The sequence below is a fragment of the Amblyomma mixtum genome, chromosome 2 (genome assembly GCF_055824585.1).
Source record: "Amblyomma mixtum isolate Tamu chromosome 2, ASM5582458v1, whole genome shotgun sequence".
Classification (NCBI taxonomy): domain Eukaryota; kingdom Metazoa; phylum Arthropoda; class Arachnida; order Ixodida; family Ixodidae; genus Amblyomma; species Amblyomma mixtum.
The window spans coordinates 305,012,499-305,034,968 of NC_143013.1; the positions used below are offsets into that span (position 1 = coordinate 305,012,499).

The window sequence follows — 22,470 nt, forward strand, 5'->3', positions numbered from 1 at the left end:
TCACTTTGTACCTACTTACTATGTGCCCATCCTGTAAAAATCCCAATGGGATTGACAGTATCTGAAATAAATAAAATAAAAATAAAAAAAAATATTTTTCATATATGATAGCTGCGCCTTTACTAAAAACTGGAGGGGACACTTAAGAGAGAGAGAGAGAGAGAGAAAAGGACGGAAAGGCTAATATATGAGGAATTAGTCATTATCTACAATCATATATCGCTGGGAGTCATAATACCATCCCTGGCGCAGTGGTGCAGCGGTCAAGAGAAGCGCCATTGCTTGGCAGATTGCTGTTTCAAACCCAGCCACCGCTGGAGCTTGCGACACTGAGGTTGCACGGTGGGCAGTTTGCTCATAATTTTGTGGTCAGGTTGTGATGACGTCACAAGGTCACGTGAGATAGGTGACAAGTGGCCCGCCTGCTTTTTCGCTCACGCCGCAGCCGCCACCACCACCACCGACGACGGTGCCGGATTTTCTGCAGAATTGTAGCATTAATGCTATCGAGTTAGTACAACATACATAGACGAATTCAAGGACCTGAAGGGTTAAACACTTCTTGCCCTTCGTGAAAGATCGTGGCAAGTGTCGAATCTTTCAAAGCAGTTTATTGTGAACATCGGGAAAGTCATCACTACATGCTTCCGGCTACAGCCTGCAGGAATAAGGCCATCACCTGCTATCCTGCCAGCGTGGTCTGGAGCAGTGTCTCGAGTATCATGTGTACTGTTCTATCACCAGACCTTGCACTTGGTCGCGAAGTTCATCTTGCTGTTCGATGGGCACTTGAAGGCGGCTGCAAACTCTGGCGTATTTCCAAAGGCCACGTTGACCCTGAAATCAAAACATGCTTTACAATGTTTCGAAAAGGAAGTATAAAGGAAGGCTGGCACCGGCCCTCACAGAAGGCTCTGGACGTCCACACGGGATTCCACCTACCTGTAATCGGAGATAGAGTGGACGTCTTCTTCCATCAATGATTTCCTTTTGCTTGGATTGTACACCTTGCACCAGGGCTGCAGTTGTTGGAAAATTGTTAGGGTTCACAAGTTGTGTACAACTTGGACCAGTGGGTGAGGAAACACTTGACTGTACGCTTTTTGCGCACTTCCGGTAAATTTGCAAATCTATTTTGCATCTTTGTGGCTATTCGGGAATACGCTGCTTGTGATATTAGAAACATACATATGATTTCACCTGTTGCAATCTTAGAGGCGCCTTTACTTTTGCCCGTAGTATGCTTCTATGACGAGGCTAATTGTGTGCTTTACGCGCAAGAATGCAAAGGAATATACTCGAGTGCTCTTCCAGTGGCCAGTGCTGCGGTATCGGTAGGCCCCAGGAGAGACAAGAATGAAACTCGTCATGAATCAGAAAATCACTTATATAGAACCCTAGTCTGCTTTCATTGTTGTTTAAACTTCTAAGATGGCGTGTACCTCACTTTTGAAAGTAAACCAGCACGATAACGACATGCCCAGACACCATTGATACAATTTGCACTATTTTCTGCACAGCGTCAGCATAAGCGACAGTTAAATGCTCGGTGGCATTAAATCAACCGAAAAGTCAGGCCGCATGAGTATGACACCGTTGTTCACTTGCACAGTCACTTAATGCTTGCATGTTGTGGGGACTTCATACACAAGAAAACCGTTAACAATGCTCTCTGACCCCGTCCAGTTTACAACATGTCCCCAAACTCTCGGCCATTGCAGCATTCGATCGCTAAGGCTAAGTTGCAGGCTAAGCCAGACGCTAAAGGTGCTGTTTCGACCTTAGAGCAGTCAGCGACTGAGGCGCTGCTACGCTTTCCGGTGTCATGCGTAGAAGCCTTCCACACAACAGCCTGACTTTTCTTGGCGGGAACACATTGTTAACACCAAGTGTGTTCGCGCATGCATATATCCTGCTTGATCCTGCTTTAATTTTTTTTTCCACGAATTTACTTATCCTTGTATATCTTTACTTCCTCATTTTATGGTGCAGAACTGACCATTGTAGTTTCACGAACCTCCCTGCTCTCGCCTATGCCCAGCTTTCCTGAACTTTAGAAACAGCGTGATCTGTTGGCAGCTGGTAGGGAACATCGAGTAACACAATGGGTTTTTTTTAAGTTTGTAATTTTGCTAAAAGAACTTCTTCCTTCTCGCTGCAAAATATGTCCTATCAAGTGCTTCCTATGCTCATACCAACTATTTATGACGGCTCTAGAAAATCAGTTAGACGTACCGAACATTCCAAATTCCCGCGGTGATTTTAAGCGTTCGGAGCGACGCGGCACGTGGTGGTAGCCGTGCGAACTAGAAGCGCTTGTCTAGATTTCCTGGGCTTGTCTCTTATGTACACATTCTCTCACCTACAATCTTCGCATTATCTTGGTTTGTTGCATTTCAGCTCCTGATCAACACTGCATGTTTATTTTCAATATGGCAGTTTAAGAAGAAAGTCAAAAGCAAAACCGGCTAAATATCTAGAAGAAAACTTTAAATCAGCAGACAAAATCTACCTGAGCGGCGCTGATGAAGTGGAGCTGTTCGCTAGTGTAGGACTCCAGTCCGGGCAGCAGCTGCAATGGTTCTTTCGCACTATTCTTCAATGCCTGGTACGTCTGCAAAAGTGAGGAGAAGAAATTCATTTTGTGCGCTGCTCTCCCTTTGAGCTGTCGTGCACTGCATGCTTGGGCGCGTGCCAAACACTCGTGTTATTCGATTGGTGCTGTGGCTTGCGTTTGGAAATTTAGATGCAGGTAAGCTTACCAGGTAACTTTGGCGGCTGGCGGCGTTGTCCGAGATATCCTCGGCCAGAGTGTGGCGGGATGGAAGCTGCGCACAATATTTCACTGCAGCAGAAACCGGTGCCAGGAGCACTACCACTACAGTACCCGCTATCACTACCAAAACCAGTTACCCGTGATATAGGAGAGGTCTCTCTTCTTATCGCCTCACACTACAACCTACCTACAATATCATCATCATCATCAATGGCGACAGTGCCAACCATGCCATAAAGGAATATTTTAAAGAAAGAATTGGAAATAAAGGCAGATGGGCATGCAAGTCTAAGCCAGGCTCACAACACTTCGGATGACGACAGGATTAGCAGGCAGTTTTTTTCGCCTGTCTTAATGGTCCATTATTTTTACATGATTTCTTGAAGACCAGCCTTGTGGTCAAGGTCTTCCAGAATAGCAGAAAGTGGCGTTTACAATCTCTTGCTTTTATACTCAGGGTGTTTCAGCTAACTTGGGTCATGCTTCAGAAAGCGACAACGCACGCTACGAAGATTCGTCTAGTGCAGGGTAATAGGCAGTCTTCTTCTTCTTGATCAGGTCAGCATATTTGTTAAATGTTTCTGATCCGCTAACTTAAAATGTAAATAAACAATCTTTGAGAGCGGGAACTTTAACGCGAATCTTTCTATACATACCTTGTGAAGCAAGTTGAGAAATGCCCATTTCACCTGTTTCGTTCAAATTTATACAAACGTGGTTATGTTTTTACCTTAAGATGAAGCCCTCGAGATTTAAAAATTGTCTCATCACAAGCGCTTCCGCGTCGCAATGTTTAATACTGAGATATGACCACTGCATGACTGCGTTCTCGTTCTTTAATATGAATTGCAGCCCAACAAAAAGATCGAAGGGCGTGTATTCGTCTTGCCGATAAAAGACAACCACAGGCATATCCACAGCGTCACCAATGATCTGAAAGCCTCTCACCTGCGACTGAGTATCGCTATCAGTGATATTCCCGTACTGTTGCACAAAGCACTCGGCCTTCTCTTTGAACACCTGTGCTGTCTCCGCGGTCCACCAGTCACGACGTCTCCCTGCCTCGTCGTACAGTCTCCCTGCGAAGCGCGGCAGTGAGCCGAAGCCAGTTTGAAGAGTCTGCGTGTGACTTCTGGTGAGCACTAAAATAATCACTAGGTGTAAAAGCAAGACAGAGCGAGAGGTTATTGAGAAGTATTCGATGATAAAAGCTCTTAAAAACTCTTAAAAATCATTGCGTTAGCGTCCCGTAACTAAATTGAGATAAAAAGAATAAGAAGATAGGCATGAACTACCCAACGTAGACCGGGTTTTATTTTTTTTTTTACAGTGACTGCTATTGAGGGCACGTTGTCCGGTTATGCGGCATACGCGCCATACTGATCTATCAGCATGCAGGAACGTCACTCATAACGTCACTGCAGCATGCCACACTGATTGGTCAGTATGCGGCGACGTCACACATGACGCGAGTTCAACGTGCTGCGACAACTCGCCACGCTAGCTGGTCCGAACACAGTGGAAGTCATGACTGACAGCAGACTGACGTCACGCGTGCTGTACCAAACAAAAAGGAAAATAATGAAGAACAACCATAATATTCACGCCCGCTCACCGCTGTCGCTGAATTTCACATTTCATTGTGCTAACCATCGCGTGATGTCTTTTTTTCATGCTTTTTGGTTGCGCTTCCTCTTTTCCACGTGTCCTCTTTTCTATTTTGTCCAAATGCGTCTTTGAATTCAATTTCTTCTTCGATTTTTCGTTCCGCTGCTGCACGGACTTCTACTGGATGGAAGCCTAGGGGTGGGTGGAAAGGAATTGGTGGTGGGTTGCGTTTCTGGAGGGTAGAGTTGGATGAGTTGGTAGTGAATCATGTTTCTGAAGATTTAAGGTGGGTGGTCGTGGGGTGGGGAGGTGGATCGAAGGTTGCTGTAAGTGGGTGGGTGGGCAGCCTTCTATAGCTGGGGTTGCGGTGGCTGGTGGGTGGTGGCTCTGTAGGGTGGAGGCTTCACTGATCGACGAGTTACACAGACAGAGCCGGCGTTTTCGCGAAGTGCCACTGGTACTGCTATGCTATTGCAGTGGCAATTATTAGTAGCGCTTCGTCCTGTGAATGTTTGTCTTGACTTTTCCCCAGTACCCGTTTCGTTTTCCAAAACAGCTTGTATCTCGAGCCAGAATGAAGCATTATACAAGGCGGCTGCGAATTGTAAAGTAAGAAGAGGTCGTGGCGCATATTCACGCATAGTTAAGGCGGATGCTTGGGCAAGTTGGTACACCTTGAAGAAGAAAACACAGCGCAGAAACACAGGACGAAGAAAAACACGAAGCAGAGTGAGTTGTGCCGTCGCGTTTTTCCTTCGTCCAGTGTTTCTGCGCTTTTTTCCTTGTTCACGCTCAAGTTAATAAGAAGCAACGAAGTATGCCTGATAAGAGCTCTGACTCTGTACTTTCCGAAAACGCCTGACCTTAGGCAAAGTTGGCATGGGATACCACGATCCAATATGGCCTTAATGTCAGTTTGATGCTCCTGCATTCACTGAGGCCAGCTCTCGCTTTTTCATCCTTGCCTTTTCGGTGCAGCCAATGGTTTGGTTTATTGGGGTTTAACGTCCCGAAGCAATTCAGGCTATGAGGGACGCCGTAGTGAAGGGCTCCGGAATTTCGACCACCTGGGGTTCTTTAACGTGCACTGACATCGCACAGTACACGGGCCTCTAGAATTTCGCCTCCATCGAAATTCGGCCGGGATCGAACCCGCGTCTTTCGGGTCAGCAGCCGAGCGCCGTAACCACTCAGCCCGGGGCAGCCAATCAACTACCACCGATGTATGCTTTAAGGGATTATTCGGTGGCTTTTTTTCTTGCCTACGTCCTTTCGTGCTTGTTTTTTACACGTTTCGTAGAACTGTGTTGGCCTATTCGAAGGTTTCCACGGTGCGGGGTTTGGTCGCTGGGCTGTGTATAGAGGAGCTCTAGTGAAACTCCACCCATTTCAATCCTCAAATAGAGTGCCGAGCCGCTCTGCTGAACCCATAAGCGAACAGTGTGCCCCTGGAACTTTTGAATAGAAATGACAAGCGATACCAGCTGCCCTAACAGCACGCTTTACGAATTTGAGCTCACCTCTGCTGTCGAATCCGTGCGTAATCTCGTGGAATACAATGTAGCCAAGACTTGCATAATTTATATACCTGCAAAAAGCATCGCAACGACCAAGCTGTATCTTACGCTCCTTAATATTTTATGGCTTCTCGTTCACATACCTAGGAAATTTCTCGAAAGAAATAAATTCGAGGTCCGCACCCAGAAAATAAGACACATCCACCAAAAACCAGCTCGAAGTCGTGAGCGACTGAAACGCCGACTGATATTCTCGTAAGTTTTAGCGTGGTACCGCTCCTTCTTCCACCGTTTTGAGTTCGTCTATAAGGCCAATTACGTTTATTTTACGTAAGATCACGAAAGCATGTATGGCGGGCAAGCCGTAATGTTTATTGTTGTAAATCAGTACAAAGCCTTTCGTGCTATCTGAATAGAGGCGGTGGAAAGTTTGTTCACCAAAACTCTTCTAACCTCCTTGTCTTACAGGTTTTGTTTGGTTCCTGCTGAGGAATGAAAGCGAGCTAAGTGAAGCAAGGAAACTTGATTGTGAGTCGCAGTATTTTTGTTTTTCGGCTACATTGCCAGAAATAAAGCAACTGTTTTTTTTCCCTCGCATTAGTGCTTATTGGTGCGGGTTATTTTTGCAAACAATACCTGCCTCGCGCGAGCGTCACCAGCATCGCTTGTTGATGCCTTATATCAATTTTTTGCAGGAAGTAAAACCCACATTTCCGAGAAAAACAGAAACGCAACTACCAAGCCTGCGGAAAACATTGTTAGCTGCGTCATCTTTATGCCGAGATAAAGCATCATAGAAAGCGAATTCATCATAGATTCGCGGCACTTGAGACTTACTCGGGAAGGCCAAGATCATAGAAGGGTCTCTGGAGGATACCTCCCGGGATATCTGTCGATGAGAACAAAAATCAGGGACTGTGCCTCTAAAGCCTTTTTGTTTTCAGCAAACGTTTGGCAGTTATTTATTAAAGAAAAAAACTCCCAGCCTTTTGAAAAAATAAAGAAATCCATCTGGGAGAGAAACCACTTTTAGTCTGAAAATGTGTGAAAGGAGCTGGACCTGTCTACACCCTTATCCCCAAGACCTAGGTCTTATCCCCAAGACCTAGGTCGAAGAGCTCTTCGATGTACTAGTTGCGACCCTCCACCTCGAATCCCGGCTGTCCCCCGTGGTCACTTCGTGGAGGCTAAAATGTTATGTTTATGTTATGTTATGTTATGTTATGACAGGTTATTCTTTGTTGTTTTATGATACATTATGTGGAGTTTAACGCCCCGAACACACAAATTCGTTATGAGACGCCATAATAAAGGTTTCCGGATTAATATTGACCACCTAGGGTTCTTTAACGTGCATTGAGATCGTACAGTACACGGGCGTCTTTTAAATTTTTGCCCCAAAAAATGCGTCTGCCGCGTTAGGTATTCGATCCCGTGACCTGGGCCGAGCAGCCGAATGCTGTAGGCACTAAGCGACTGCGACGGGTACGGTTGCTAAAAGAAGTCGGCGCCACCTATACCTAAGCAGAGAGCTATGGGTAGCAACCGACAACTTTTGTTTTCCTATTATGTTTCTACTTTGAGCATTGCTGAGCAGTTCTTCTGACCGCCGCAGGTGTCCTGACAGTCTGCTAACTTCAGAACTTTTGCCTAACCAGGATAACAGAATAACCAGGGTAACCGTAAGATAAAGTGTAAGACTTCAATCACAACATGCTGGGCCGCCAACGACTTAACGCCTGATAAAGTACGTATGATCGGATACAGATTAAGTCTGCAGTGAACCTCCGCAAACATTCATGACCGCCACACAGTGCTCCGCAACAAGAGAATTTTTTATGCTTTTCTTGTTGCCTGAAAAGAAGCCAAGGCCAAGTTAAAATTCCAAGACCCAAATTAAAATCGCGAGAATTTGCATGCATTTTACTTGGTTAATATGGTAAGAACTCAAAATGTTGCTTTCGTTTGTTGCCGAGGTTGATTAGCGAGAAATACAGGACCCCGCAGGCCAGTGGCCTTCGTTGGGAAATGCTGTTATATTTTTTTTTCATTTGTTTACTATAGCGCTGGTATCGCTGTAAAATAAAAACAAAGAAAACACGATGTATGGGTTCGCCGGCCATGGTCTCTACTTCTAGTACTCCATTAACTATGTCCCACTGCAAAGGTGTCAGGCAGAGGTAAATGAGCACGATATGACAGTATATACGTTTGCTGACAAATACTGCTAGGTATCATACTCTCTCACATTGTACGACAGTGAACGGTAGTGAGCGGGAACAGCGCGAATCTTGATATTACTTGCAGGGCACGCGAATCACGTTTCTCCAAGTTGTGTCTTCCCCTGCCGCAGCATAGCATATCGTGTGCGTGCGTGCTTGTGTGTGTGTGTGTGTTTGTGTGTGTGTGTGTGTGTGTGTGTGCGTGCTTGTGTGTGTGTGTGTGTGTGTGTGTGTGTGTGTGTGTGTGTGTGTGTGTGTGTGTGTGTGTGTGTGTGTGTGTGTGTGTGTGTGTGTGTGCGTGTGTGTGCGTGCGTGCGTGCGTGCGTGCGTGCGCGCGCTTATCTGAGAGACACACATCAATTATTTTCACGCCGCTCGCTGAGTGGAGGCACAAAGTGTCTTACAAATTTTGTTTTCCGTCCACTTGTAGTAGGCGTTCACCATGGCGACGTCGAAATACGCGCTGAAATGCAGGGAGAACCGAATTATTTTGTATCCAAATGCAAAAGACTCAGTTACAAAATTACCTGAATAAAAAAAGTAAAGGCTGGCTGTCGAGGCGAAGCTGATACTTCGACTGTTGCCGTTTTTTTTTTTTTCGCCGGGAATTGGCGTCAAAAGATTTCACGCCAAAAAACTTTGAAATCACTGCGGCGATCGGAACTGGAGGAATGCGAAAGCAAAACGTCCCCATACTGTATCGATGTCCGTGGCTCTTCCGACGTTCTAGTACTATATCGACGACCATAGCTATTTTGACACCTAAGCGTATTATTTCGCGTTTTTTTCGCGTTTAATTAAGTAATTGCCCCTCATTCTCCCAATTATCCTCAAGACAACATTTTATCACACACTATCACAATCAGACTTTCACACATTTATCTTCAGAGAACGACGCAATCGCGTAGACAAATTTGCGAACACTTTTTGCTGACGCGACAGAGCCATATAATGCTCTTGCATTAATAAGCAAACCGGAAATTCTCATTCGTGCGAACCTTTGGTCTCAATGATGCCGTTACGTCTCAAATGCGGACTTGGAATAAAGTGCTCAAAGTCTGGGTATTTGCTGAAGTTCCGATTAGCCAGGCCTACCTCTTAAAAGACGCCATGCGCCTACTCACTTGCTCGCTGGGTTTTCGGACCTCTCAAGGAACCGCAGTTTAAGCGTCTTTGCCAGCCGTGCAAACGTCGTGTAGTAGTGCAGAAATCGCTCTCCGCGGACGTCGTTGGGCTGCAGTGAACACGTGACACGTGTTTAGGCGAAACTGTTGAAATGACGGTCTTTGATCCCGAACAAGCTATTAGCCACAGTTGTTTACTTTGAGCTGCGAAATGTTTAGTCAACTTACAAACCTTTCGACATTTCAAATGTATCGTGTTTTCATAATAAAAGAAAATCGAGGCGTTAATTGTACAAGCTTGACGCCTTTAACGGGAAGTTTGCAAAGGTCACTAATATTTTTGAGGCATCTCGTACTGCGGTTACAAAACTTTATCCTACGTTACAGTGCTACTATGATGTGGCGTAACAGGCTGGCTTTTGTGCCATGCGTACTCGTAGGTATCTACATCGACAATCGACAGCGACGTAGGGAATATGTCCATCTTTCTAGGAGAAAAATATTGAAAATTGAAAAATTGTCAGATACTTTTATGGAAACATTGAAGTTCATGGACTATTCTTCTGATATATCGCAAAATCTTCATTTAAAGTGTTTCCATCAGTCGCATCGAAGAGAGAAGGCTGCCATAGAAAACCAATGGGGAACGCTTTTTGCGGTAGCAATAACGTTAATAGAAAAAAAAAAACAAATTCAAGAGTGCCGTCCGGTGATCTGCGGATCTATTGGTCGTTATAGTGAAATCTTACATTCCATGCAAAAATTTTGTTCATCAACGGTTTCCGGCTCGAAATAGCTTTTGTCTAGAATTGTTCGGTATGTGTTTGAAATTTACTTTACGGAAGCCAAAATTGAGGCATAAGACAAGACGTCAACGTGGTCACGAAGATTCATGAAACTGGTGCGACTTTATGAAGTCATAAGAGGTTCCGCGTGTGTGGTTATCAAAAACCATAAGACGTTGCCGTTAGTTGCGCACCATGAACGCTCTGACGCTGAGCTGCTGCAATTATTCTTTGTAGATTAGCAACCATTTTTTATGATATATTTTTTTCATACTGCACTGACGTTGGGTGAACATTGGTTTTTATCCTCTTAAAAACAATACGCGCTGAACAGAGAACAGAGAGCGCCGAAGAAGTCTCTCCAAAAACTTCATTCGAAAGCCCCGCTGAGCCGTTCATTACGGCACCATTATATGGCATTGCATTCACTGAACAGTAAACTGTGACTGCACTAGAAGGAGCATAACGGAAGTAAGAAAAGGCCGATTGACGTTTCTTTGCCGTATAGAACTGACACTCGTATTGTCTCCGGTGCGAACGAATTGATGGCAGTGATAAGTAAAATGAAAGTGGTGCCGACGTACGTGCGGTGTCTCAGCTCGAAGTCGCTCTTCATCCCGAATCGAATCGGGGAAACCGACCACGGAAGTCATCTTGAAAAGCTGAAAAGTGGTGGAGGAAATAACATGCGATGAGCTTTATTGTTTGGCGCAAGAAACTTCTTCCTTTCTGCCCCATTTGCCTACAACGTGCTATTAATTCTTATACAATATAGCAACTTGTGATAACGCCCTGATGTATAAGTATTAACCTGTAATGCTACACCAATAATTTCCGTCATGCGCGCTAACCTGTCACTGTGGCATTTTAACAGCTTTCGAGATATTTCGGCATACTCAATACTTCGCTCTCGATATAATTAAGGCATAGCGCCACTAAGGTTTGTGTAAGCATGTCAAGCCGCATTATATAGGTCTCTGAAATCCAACATTTCGCTGTTTCTTTTTTATTTCACCAAATTCCACCGAACAAGTATAATCAGAATCCCTGCTACATCATGGGCGAAGTTGGGAAGATCATGTCAGTGGCAGCCTCCCTGCACCCACTTCGCGGATTGTACACTCTAAGCACGAATAAACCTGTTTGGGAATAAAAAGCGAGTAAGCTCATTTTTTTACTCCGAAACGGGAGTAAGCTGAAACTTGGGCAGGGTATGCTGCCCAAGTTCCAATGTATATTTCGATCCCTAAACATACGGAATGCTCACTTTTGGCGCCAGCAAGCTTCAACACCTTGCTGTGCACTTAATTTGCGTTTTATTTTGTATACACCAACTTGATGCAGTTAGCAGTTAGTAATGGGAGGAGGTTTGTAAAGGTGACACCGGAGGTTCAGAGGTTATCAGATGGAGCAGATTGAAACCTCGGTTAAAATCTTCGTTGCTGATAGAACTTCACGTATTTCAAAAAGTGAATTCGTTTCCGTTGCCAACTCAAAGTACTGCGCACTTTTAGCGACAGAAGTCAACCCCAATGCTTGGGCAGCACACCCCCTACCCCGTAAAGGAAGTTCGCTAGAGAAGAGTTGACTCTCCTTTTACTCCTTTCGTGTTCAGAGCGTATCTACGCACACAGCGGGGAGAATCTCTCTGCCCGAATTTTGTAGCGAAAGCTACATTGGCCACGAACTTGCGATGTCGCTGTGGTGGCGCTCCGAGGAGGCACAGAGACCGACCTTGAGCCGTTGCCTAGCAATCGCCGCAGCTGGCGGACGCCGCACCATCTGGCATGACGTCACACCGCGCGCCTCGCCGCGGAGCCGCCGCCGCCGTTTGGTATGACGTCACACCGCTTGCCTCGTCGTTGCGCTCGCCTCCGCTCGCTTCGCCAGCTGTGTCGCATGCCTGCTTTCGCTACGGATATCCTGGCATAGCCGAGCTAAGCCACTGACATTTTTTTCGCTCCACTTCCCGTTAACACTCCATCGACAAAAAGTTGAGCTCAGGATGAACTGGTGGACTAGTTGGCTACACATACCAAATGATTCCTGGCGCACAAAGAGAAATTCGAGGCCCGTGTACTGTGCGATGTCAGTGCACGTTAAAGAACCCCAGGTGGTCGAAATTTCCGGAGCCCTCCACTACGGCGTCTCTCATAGCCTTAGTCGCTTTGGGACGTTAAACCCCATAAACCAACCAACCAACCAAAAAAAAAGAGACGAAAACTGAGAGAAAGCACACCACAAACAGCGCTTTGGGATGTGTTTTCTGTCAGTCTTCGTCTCTTTTTTTTGTGCGCCGGGAATCATTTGGCAAATCTCAGCTGCGCTGCCATCGCGTTCACTCTTCCTGACTATTAGGAAGGGATACCATCCGTAACCTGCTCATTGAATGGCGGATGGCCGTGCTATCAGCTCCCTCATTAAGACCCGCCATATCCGACAGCAGGGCAACTCCGTATCTAAGCCGACTACCCTGCACACCAGACTGACAGCGTTGTTGCTCTCCGGCGAAAACTGCGAAGACAGAGATAACCGGTTTTCGTGGCCACTCCTCCAGGAACATTTGAAACGGATTGCGATTATCTCCCGGAAGTATGCACAGCAATACGCCAACTAATTAATAGGCACACCCATAACATTATGGCTATTCGGAAAGTTTTCTTCGTTCGAGACTGCAGTTCATTGAAAACATCCAGGCATTTAGACGCGTCATTGCAGCCTGCATGTCGGCTGCCAAAATACAACGGCCGCTAACAAAATGCATAATGCGACAACGGAGCAGTGTGAGGCAGCTCCGTCCAGCGAAAGCGTGTAAGAGCAGTGAAAGCTTACTGAACGGCCATGATCGCCGCCGCAGCCGCAGGAGACCTGTCCTAAGGGCTCCACCCATGCACGACCAAAATTTATGAGCAAAATAAAAGCATTTCTCTATCTCGTGAAGCTGGATAGCGTTGAATGGTTAATAGTATCGTTGGGCGTTGGTTTTTGTGATCAATGACCAAAAGCTCAAATTTGGCGACCGTCGCGATGGGTCCTGCCACATATTCCACTATTCCACGCATTCGAGAGACTTATAACATCAGAGAAATGAGTAGCAATTAGCAACATTCGAGAGACGTATGACATGAGAGAAATAAGTGGCAGTTAGCTAACATCAGTAGCAATTAGCAAGTTTAGTGCAGATGCAAGCGCAATTTCCGTGAAACTTATAGCAAAACCAACTTTGCAAACTTTTCCGCGTTGCACTGAGTCGCCGGATAGACAAGAAATTCTCGACTGTTTACAGACCTACGGTCAGACGCATACCCCTTGGTTCTCACGACGAAGTATCTACCGCCGGATGCTATATTCGTGAGATTAATTTATTTCAGACATTCGAAATTTCTCGCCCCATTTCTGTGTAGTAGGAAAAGCGTGCTTAGCATGAAACTTTTAACTCACCGTCTTACGTCCATTTTTTCACGTATTTACAGTGTGTCTATGCGAAGACGTTGCATTCTATTCAGCAGTCGCACTTCCGACCGCTCCAGATGGCCTTGCTCTTTTTTTTTTGCCTTTCCACTATTGGAAGTTGCAACTTGTGACGTCAAGACTGACATCTAAACAAGCAATTGCATTCGCCGGTTTCGGTTTCGAAGGCGAATCTGATCAATGCAAGGTACAAAAATTGTATCATGAGAAAGAGAGTTTCAAAATGCTGCCCCAATTTTCTTTGCGTTGTTATTCAGCTGCCCAACTAATGGTTCTGAAAGTTTACGCTTCAGTGCTCACTTTGACTACCTCTAGGCTTAACTTAATGCGAGGTACAGCCTTCCGACAGTAAATCCACGCGTGTACAGGCTGCTGCATCCTTAAGACAAAACCTACTGACAGGTGATTTCGTGGAAGTCAATAAAGTAACATTTTCGTGGGCAAATAAACGAAATTTCACTTCAGTCGGCAAACCGAAACGGTGAAAGAAATAAGGAAATACATCGCTTAGACGAGCGTGGTCAGCACGCGACATCAATCAGCAGTACAACAAAAACCTGTTGCATGCCATTTCCATCGTTACCGGAAAAAAAAGGAGGGAAGGGGGGGGGGGGGGGGGGGGGGCTTCTAGTCACAGTGCTGAAGACGAAAGAATCTGGGGCGCATCATCTCACCTTGAGCAGAGCTGCCGTCCTGGTTGTCTCGTCCATCCAGTCATTCTTCTCCAACTCCTTTCGGAATATACTCAGCTGAAAGTCTACCATTTTTTCCACCTATAATTTGGGTGCGACAAAACATGTAAGTTTGGTAGCGACAGATGTATATAAATCGGTGGCTTCGCAGCCTTAGCGGTCACTATTCACAGCGTTGCTTTTTTGTCAGGTTCACTGTGCACACCTACAGTTATCACTTAGTCGAACCGCGGTGGATGGAGCTTCTAATTTTTTTTACATTTTTATTTCCCTGCCCTCATTCCCTAACATTCTCTCTGATTTCCGCACATCACACGCTAGGGTAGCAACATGAATCTGCGAATATGACAAAGTTCAGACACGGCGCACTTTGCAAGAAACGTAGCAGGATTGAAAGCTAAGGTACAGACAGGCAGACGGACGGACGGACGGACGGACGGACGGACGGACGGACGGACGGACGGACGGACGGACGGACACAGAGAGGCAGACTCGGACAGACAGACAGATGGGCGGACGGACGGAGAGAGAGACACAGACAGAGAGAGAGACAAAGACAGAGAGAGAGAAAGAGGAAGGCAGGGTCGGCTGGGGAGCACGGGCGGGTGGACAGACGGGGGGCGGGCAAGGATTTTAAACTGTAAGCCTCATGTCAAGATGTTTCTTTACCTGGGGAGCTAGCCAGACGTCGAGGTACTTTTCGGAGTAGAATTTGCTGTAGGCCCCGGGCGCGAGTTTTGCCAGGACTGCGTTGCACTGCAGAGTCAGCGGTCGGCTGGTCTGCGTCGTGTTTCGTACTTTGCTTTTGAAGGCAGCGTCGAGCTCTCGCAGGCTGGGTATCGCGTCCACGCCCACCTTTTGCAAGGCGTTCCAGACCAGGACGTTGGACACAATCTGCCTACAAAAGAACCAGTTTATAAACTACACTTCGCTGCGAGCCGCGATCTTTGTTGAATCGTATTAGTCGTGGGTGAGTTCGATGCTTCAAAATTCAGTTTACAGGTCCAGGCTCAATGATAGTACCCTAGTAGCAGAAAGAAAACTGGTTTCCTCCGGTAGGATTAAAAGTAAAACTTATACTTTTAACATGGAGGAATTTAGACTCAGTGCAATTTCCTCCTGTCTTACACACTTAATCACTTAATCTTGTTCACTGACATGTGCTCTCTTGATCGTTCACCTCACTCACTCACTCACTCACTCACTCACTCACTCACTCACTCACTCACTCACTCACTCACTCACTCACTCACTCACTCACTCACTCACTCACTCACTCACTCACTCACTCACTCACTCACTCACTCACTCACTCACTCACTCACTCACTCACTCACTCACTCACTCACTCACTCACTCACTCACTCACTCACTCACCCACTCACTCACTCACTCACTCACTCACTCACTCACTCACTCACTCACTCACTCACTCACCGCACACACACAGAGGGAGGTGTTGGAGCAGCCTTCGATGCGCAATAGTCAAATGCAATAAACCCAAATGAGGCACCTAAAGATAAATAGTACACTGAGATAAGCACGGAAGATTTTTCGCTGATGCTCTCTTTGAAGCAGCACGTGCATTGTCCGCTCTTGAGTGCGAGAGCTGAGCGACGTACCTACAACCGAGGCGCTTGTACTGTAGATTTCTGTGTGCTCTTTCTCTAGATTTCAAACTATCTTTACATCTACGCATCCTCGGAGGCATTTCGACAAGCGAATTCGCGACACGGCTCTTTGGGAAGTACTAACCTAAGCACGCGCGGAGTACTCCAGGCGTTCGGATGAATGTTTACAGTGCATGGTTATCATCATTTTCATTGTCATCGCCACTTTCATCACCACTACCGACATCCTCATCAGTGACGTCAGTCGTCATCCACGCTATCATCAGCGAAAACAACAAGAGCGCAAAGTCAAAGGAGCCAGTGGTTCTATAAGCACCGCTAACTACACTACAAAGAAGAGCAGTGACCAGTGACTTACTTTTCCCACTCCCCGCAAGCTCTGAGCAACGTTCGAACTTTTCCCGTGTCGGACACAAGCACGTTCAAGTCGCGGTGGACAGTAATGTTGGCTGGATTGAAGGTGCTGTCCAGTATCTGGTAGATGTCGACCATAGAGCGTTTCTGTGATCCAAGAGACGGTGGCAGTGTTACTTCTTTCTGCTGTGCTATTTTCTGTGTTCGCTATTTACGTTAGAATGCTTAGTGAGCGGCAGTACGATGGCGATTTTAGAGACAGAGCTCTACTTCACGAGGTAGAACTTACGATTTCGATGTGGATGAGACAATGACGTTCAATGCCTCACAAGGTCAAACCAAACTTAACTGCATGGTGGTATGGCCAAAGCTATGGTTGTATGACCACGTGATAATATGACAGTGACCGCTGGGTACCTGACCTTAACCCTTGACATTTGATTTGAGGCAGTGGCGTCACATCGACAATAACCTTCAGTGCCTCACAAGGTCAAACTGAACCAAGCTGCGCGGTGGTATGGTCCAAGCTATTGTAGTATGAACACGTGATCATAGGACTATGACCATTGGGTAACTGACCATTGACCTTGGCATATGATTTGAGACAGTGGAGGCCATGCTTAAAAGAGCTTTGGCTCGTATAACAAGGTTCAAGCCACTTTGAACTCCAGCCATTATTTGTTTTAACAGCACCCGTTGGGTACAGAAAAAAAATACATACAACAGACAGAAGCTAAATTTCGTACTCCCAAGGCCCCAACCTTCTTTTTTTTGCAGTCACAATAGATAATTTCAAAAGAGAGGTATTTTTATTTAATTTCCTGTCACTACCCTTGCGTGTGCCGCTGCAACAATACATTGTGTATGGTTGCAGCGGCATTTTGTTGTTACGGCAGAACCAATAAAAAAAATAGCAAATTATCGATGCTATGAAGATGAAGATTTCCTCACCAGATCTACGTCGTGGGCCAGAGCGCTGACTGAAATAATTTCTTCTTTGTCGGTCATGTTCATAGAAAAGATCTGTTACGAAGGAAAAAAATACACGTTTGAGCGACAAATCACAAAATCGGGCTGAACGTTTGAGGAAGCAGGGCTAAATATTTGAATGAAGTAAATAAATAAAAGATAATAGAGATAACCCCTCGTGGATTTGCTCTACAAAGTCGAGTTCAGAACACTGCTGCTTAAATGATCCAAAACGGTCCTTAAACGCGGGTAGCTTAACAGCAGCCTGGACGCAGTGCAAACAAAAATATTGCTGGTACGACACCTCATTGTTACTGAGCTAAGAAAGCGGCCACTTAGTATTTTCCGCCTGATCAGGGCTTAACTGGATTGACACTTCGGCCGTCTGTAAGAGCAGATCGAACGTAAAAGCCGGAAGCGTGCTTAGAAAAATTCCGAAATTATCATTGCGGTATAAGTTTTTATCAAGTGTTCGCACATTTTTCAGTTCTATTTGATTGGCACCTGCGATGAACTTGAACTTCAAGCTTGTTTCGATACAACAGAAGCCCCGGCAATGGTTTTTTCTATTGTGCACTAAGTGTCGATTCACTGCTCAAAAGCGGAATTAATCGCAAATTAACCTGGCCTCGTACAGCCTTTACACTCTCGCACGTTGCGTTCGGGAATTGTTCTTATCCTCCGGTTCTTGCCTGTTTTTAAAAGTAACAAACAATGATAGACTGCAGTTCTGGATCATTTGTCGTAGGCTAGGCCTGGAGCGCTAGGTCTGACTAAAGCAGGATTCGGTACTTGTACTAAGTCTAACAGCTCAGCACAGAAGAAACTAAGCAGGTGTGAAAAGCTTACCTCGGCCAGATGCATTTCAAATTGCACCATTTCGTCCACAGCAGTGTTCAGCTCTTCGGCGTTTAAAGACGTGGTGTTGATCCGCTTAACGGCCGCACGTATGTAGCTCTTGTATTCAGGTGTACTGAGGTATTTTTTGTTCACCCCAAGAAATCCAGGACGTATCTGCGAAAAGCAGTTGAAAACAAGTGCCTGGCAATGCGCACCTGAATTGATGATAAGTTAAAGATTATTGCGTCAATAACTTATTAGGAAACATTGTTGCCACTGTCACTCCAGGTGGAGCTCTGGGAAGCAAGATTCTTACATTATAAAGTGGTGCAGTTAGGAATTGCAACTTCCTTACCCTGTTCGTATCTTTTGTGCGCTAATTCTGGAGGAACACATTGCCAACTCTAAACTTCCCTGATTTGTCTCAAAATAGCAATCAAGGAAATGTCACGCATTTACTAGACGTTTCTTCTTAGAGATGGACTGTTCTGTACTCTAGATGGCGCTAAAATGGAAACATTCGCAGCATCTAAAAGGATCTATCCCAAATTCTACTTTGGCAATGTTTAGGAGAAGAACTACTTAGAATATTAGCTAGTGCAAGATGGCGAATCTTCTTTTACCTATCTTTGAGTCAAACGCGCGTCGCTTACGTGAATGATGTTCTCCATTCGGTCCGGGTCGTGCTTGACGTCTATGTCGATGATAGACTTCAGGTTGAAGTTGACAATGAGGCCGCCGAGCAGGTTGCTCCAGATCGGTATGTTTATGTCGCCCGGTCCATTGGGCCACTCCTCGACGCCGATGGCTTGCACGATTTCATTCCAGGCTTCTTCGTCATCCCTATCTACGTCGTTGCCTGAAGGCGAAGATAAGATGCCATTTTTGGCACCCCATAGAAAACGCAACTTTTCGGTACAAAAGTCGTGACCGACTAAACGGGCGGCGCGGGCTGAACCATGCGAACCATGCTAGTGCTTCCGGTTAGGATAGTGCCAATCATTGTTCCACCGGAAGACACAATTTCGATTCACAATGATGGCCTGTACGTCTGGAATATACATGACGCCAGCAAATTTCTACCTAAAATAAGCAGTATATGTGCCGGGCAACTGAACCGGTCAGTCTTATTGTCCAGATAGACGAAAATACGGCCTTTCGGATTACTATCGCGAGATCGAAAAACTAAGTATGTGGAAAAAAATTGAGTAGTTGTCGCCAGCCAAACCGGCGAAGTTGAGAGGTTGAGCATTGAGGGGCTCCAATGCGGACACCAGAAATTGCGCTGGGTATTTTACATCATTGAAAGCTATAGTTGCGTCCAATTGCAGCTGGTGTTCGGGTCTACGCTCACTTGGCAATAAAGCTGCCGAAATAGTAGTCATGGAAATCACCTAAACCTGTGACGGTGCTGTGCCAAACGCGCCGATCATCCTCGAAATCATCCTACCCACTTAGGCCTCTCTGGTTAAAATGTTTGGTTAAAAAGGTTATCTAATGGTGACAATATATAATTCGGGTAAGTATGTTGTGCAGTTCTAACTAGATGTTGGAAAATGATCAGTAAGCAGGAAAGATCTGGGTTATGGTCACTAACAACTTAAATCTGTAGTAAAGCTCCTCCCATACACGTCACCGCCACAAAGTATTCCTCGACACAGAGCAAACTAATTCGTTGTTGAAGCTTTTGTTGTTACCTAAAGCAATCACAAGATTAAATTGTACGCTCAAAAATATTAATGCCTATGACTTGTTTGATACAGTCAAGCATTACAAATCTGATTTAGTTTACTGTTGTGATTGGTTAGCGCAGTGGCTCAGCTCACCGCGAGCCATGATCCTTTATTGCTAACTGTTTTTTTTTTAATTGTGCATCGAAGGCGGCGTGACTCACCGCCCAGCATGCATGCAGCGTAGGCTCTGTAGAGGGCCTCTTCAACAGGATTGGATGTGTTGTAGGCAATCTGGAGAACATCTGGTAGAGGAGCGGAAAAATGTTTTGATAAGGACAAAACAATTTAGAGAGAATAAGAAAATGATCAATACGATCGCAGTGCTGCCACTTTCCAGCGATGGTTACTGAATATCAACATTGTCGCTTGCTTAGAAAGATTACCCTGTTGCTTACATTAATTAATACAGCACACCTCACGAAGCGCAGGGCCGTCTCCGTCCAGATTATTGTAGTTTAGCGCATGGCCCTTCAGGAACGTCAACGAGCAGGGATGTCTCATGCCATAACCAAAAATTGCCTAAAAAACAATTCCTCTTTCAGGCCCTTCTTCTCTGCAGCAGCTTCAAGACTCGGTTAATTTGGAAAATTGAGACCATTTCAGTGTTTAAAATTTCCTGACACTCCATAACAATTCCCTTTTCGCCAATTTCGCCCTCAAATGTCTTGTAGAAAGAAGAATTCCACAAATGTAAAACCACTGTCAACGAAGTTGTCCTGCTGCGCACATACTTTAAGGATTTCAAAACTTGGAAGTCTTAGGAGCTCTGCATATGCTATACCGAACTAGGCTGTGAACCATAAGTTGACGAACGTCGTCGTTGGACGACTTGGTTCAGATCTCAAGACGACATATCGGTGCTAACGCTTTAGACCCACATGAAAAAAAGGAGAAAAAAATGCTTCAACGAATATATTTCCTCATATAATGCATTTGATCAGCTTGGCGGTTTGAGCTTTCGCGATTTACGCTTTTGCTATTTGCGATTAAATGTAGAAACTCCACTAGCAGGTGTGCGGAGCGCGTTCGGACTGGTCCTAGCTGCCGATGACAGCACCGGTCGCATGATGGCGACGTCGCAGTCACGTGATTTCTCATGACACCACCGTCATGCGACTGGCCCCGCATGACCACACGATGGTCATGGGACGTTTCACGCCAACGACGACACCGCTCACTCACCAACTTATTCTTTAGCAGCTTTGCCGTGATGATGATGATGATGATGTCCTCAGGCTGAATGGCAGACTTCTTCCTTGTTCCCGCGAGCTTTAAGAATTGACAACCGTCGTCTTATACCATAAGGTAGGGGCATGCCAGATAAACCCAGCTGTACCAAGAATCGATAACCCATACAACAACTGAGGAGTGGGAGGCGGAGCTGTCCAGCTCACATGCCACTCGCAACGACCTCCAACTATTCCTCTTTGCCCTGAACACGAGCACGCCCCTTCAAAGGTGTTGGAGGTCAGTTGTCCAGCGTGGACGTTGTTTTCCAGAGCCAAGAAGCCGGTTGGCATCGACTGGTTGCGTAGGAGTCAGATTAACTGTACTCACCCGAAATGTTGTGCCTCACTGCATGGTCCAGGGCATGAAACTGTCCGTAGGCCGAGGTGTAATCGGGCACTTCGTGCGTTTTTTTCCATCCACCGCATGCAAACTGATAGAAGTTGTCGCACGGATCGGCGCTAGTGTCCATGCTTTCTCTAAGCTCTTCACCTACAGAGCAACAAGAGACAGATACTGGTTTAAACTTGCGCTGACATACGGCAGGTTCTCATTATGAAGTATGAATTCCGTAGGTTTATTATAACTATACTTCATTTATATAGCAGACAAAGTAAGGGAAATGAGCGGCTCGTTTGACCTACATGTCAAGGAAGTCAACAGCCACCGAAACCAAGGTGCATAGGGGAATGTATTTTTTTTTAATCTGTGCGTTTGATGAATAAATTAATAATACTATGATTAATCTGTCGCTGAAAGAGAACTAGTCATAAAGCAAAAAAAATGCCACCAGTGGAATCCGAAATTCGGACCCTGTGTATTCGGATCCCATCGGTGGCATGGTTGTTTTTTCTTCTGCTTTATAATTAATTGGCTTTAAGCGACCGATCACAGTATTATTCTTCTCTTTATCAACAACACAAATTAAAAAAAGAAACATTCCCCTATGCACCTTGGTTTGGATGGCTGTTGATTTCCTTCACATGTAAATTGTAGAAACCTCGGAAGCCAAGAGATAGTGCCTACCTTTGCTCTCACAGACAGGTGAAGTGCAGACGGGTTGTCCCGCTAGTCCTAAAGAGGAAGCAGAATTGAGCAGCGTTAAATCATGTATAAAGTAACCAGTCATACGAAGTCGTGCCTTCTAGAGTCGAAGAAGTGGTTGCTTTCTTCCGAACAAGTGTGTCGGGCAGCCAGCGACATTCCGTTAGACGAATAGCCCGGTTCAGTTCAATGAAAGCGCAACCATATACCAGTTGTTTCATTGAAGACGACTTTCAGAAATTTCAAAAATAGGCTTTTAGGGCAAAAATATTGCTTTTATGGCAAAGCATTACCCGTGTTAACGGACACCAGAAGACCAGTGAATCGTCTTAGGTAGTAAGCTGGTTAACTAATTTGTAATAATTAACTATTTAGCTAGTAGAGTTAGGCCCCTACTTGCAATGAGAGATTTCTAGCCTATCGTTAGTAATAGCCATATCAGTTTTTAGAATTTTGAAAACGCGGTTGCCCTTAGCG

At 45.5% G+C, this 22,470-nt stretch overlaps 1 protein-coding gene across 1 annotated transcript; it reads right to left on the reverse strand.

Annotated features, from left to right (window-relative positions):
* Window positions 1-644: 644 nt before the first annotated feature.
* Window positions 645-21,427, reverse strand: LOC149364773 (neprilysin-1-like). The gene is made up of 18 exons (XM_089570190.1): window positions 21,280-21,427; window positions 19,884-19,964; window positions 18,643-18,848; window positions 17,999-18,163; window positions 17,132-17,203; window positions 16,185-16,327; window positions 14,865-15,093; window positions 14,178-14,276; window positions 10,617-10,694; window positions 9,248-9,357; window positions 8,528-8,586; window positions 6,739-6,790; window positions 5,905-5,972; window positions 3,725-3,855; window positions 2,763-2,828; window positions 2,513-2,614; window positions 943-1,019; window positions 645-837 (listed from the first exon to the last, which is right to left on the reverse strand). Exons 1-18 carry the CDS (start codon window positions 21,419-21,421, stop codon window positions 738-740), a joined length of 1,980 nt encoding a protein of 659 aa, XP_089426316.1. The 5' UTR covers window positions 21,422-21,427; the 3' UTR covers window positions 645-737.
* Window positions 21,428-22,470: the final 1,043 nt, after the last annotated feature.

Excerpts from the sequence above, each read along its gene's own strand:
- LOC149364773 (XM_089570190.1), bottom strand. The coding sequence starts at position 21,421 with ATGGACACTAGCGCCGATCCGTGCGACAACTTCTATCAGTTTGCATGC. Across the intron at positions 18,849-19,883 it reads CGCTGCATGCATGCTGGGCG|GCAACGACGTAGATAGGGAT; the intron begins GTGAGTCACGCC and ends CTTCGCCTTCAG. Across the intron at positions 15,094-16,184 it reads GCTTGCGGGGAGTGGGAAAA|GCAGATTGTGTCCAACGTCC; the intron begins GTAAGTCACTGG and ends GTTCTTTTGTAG.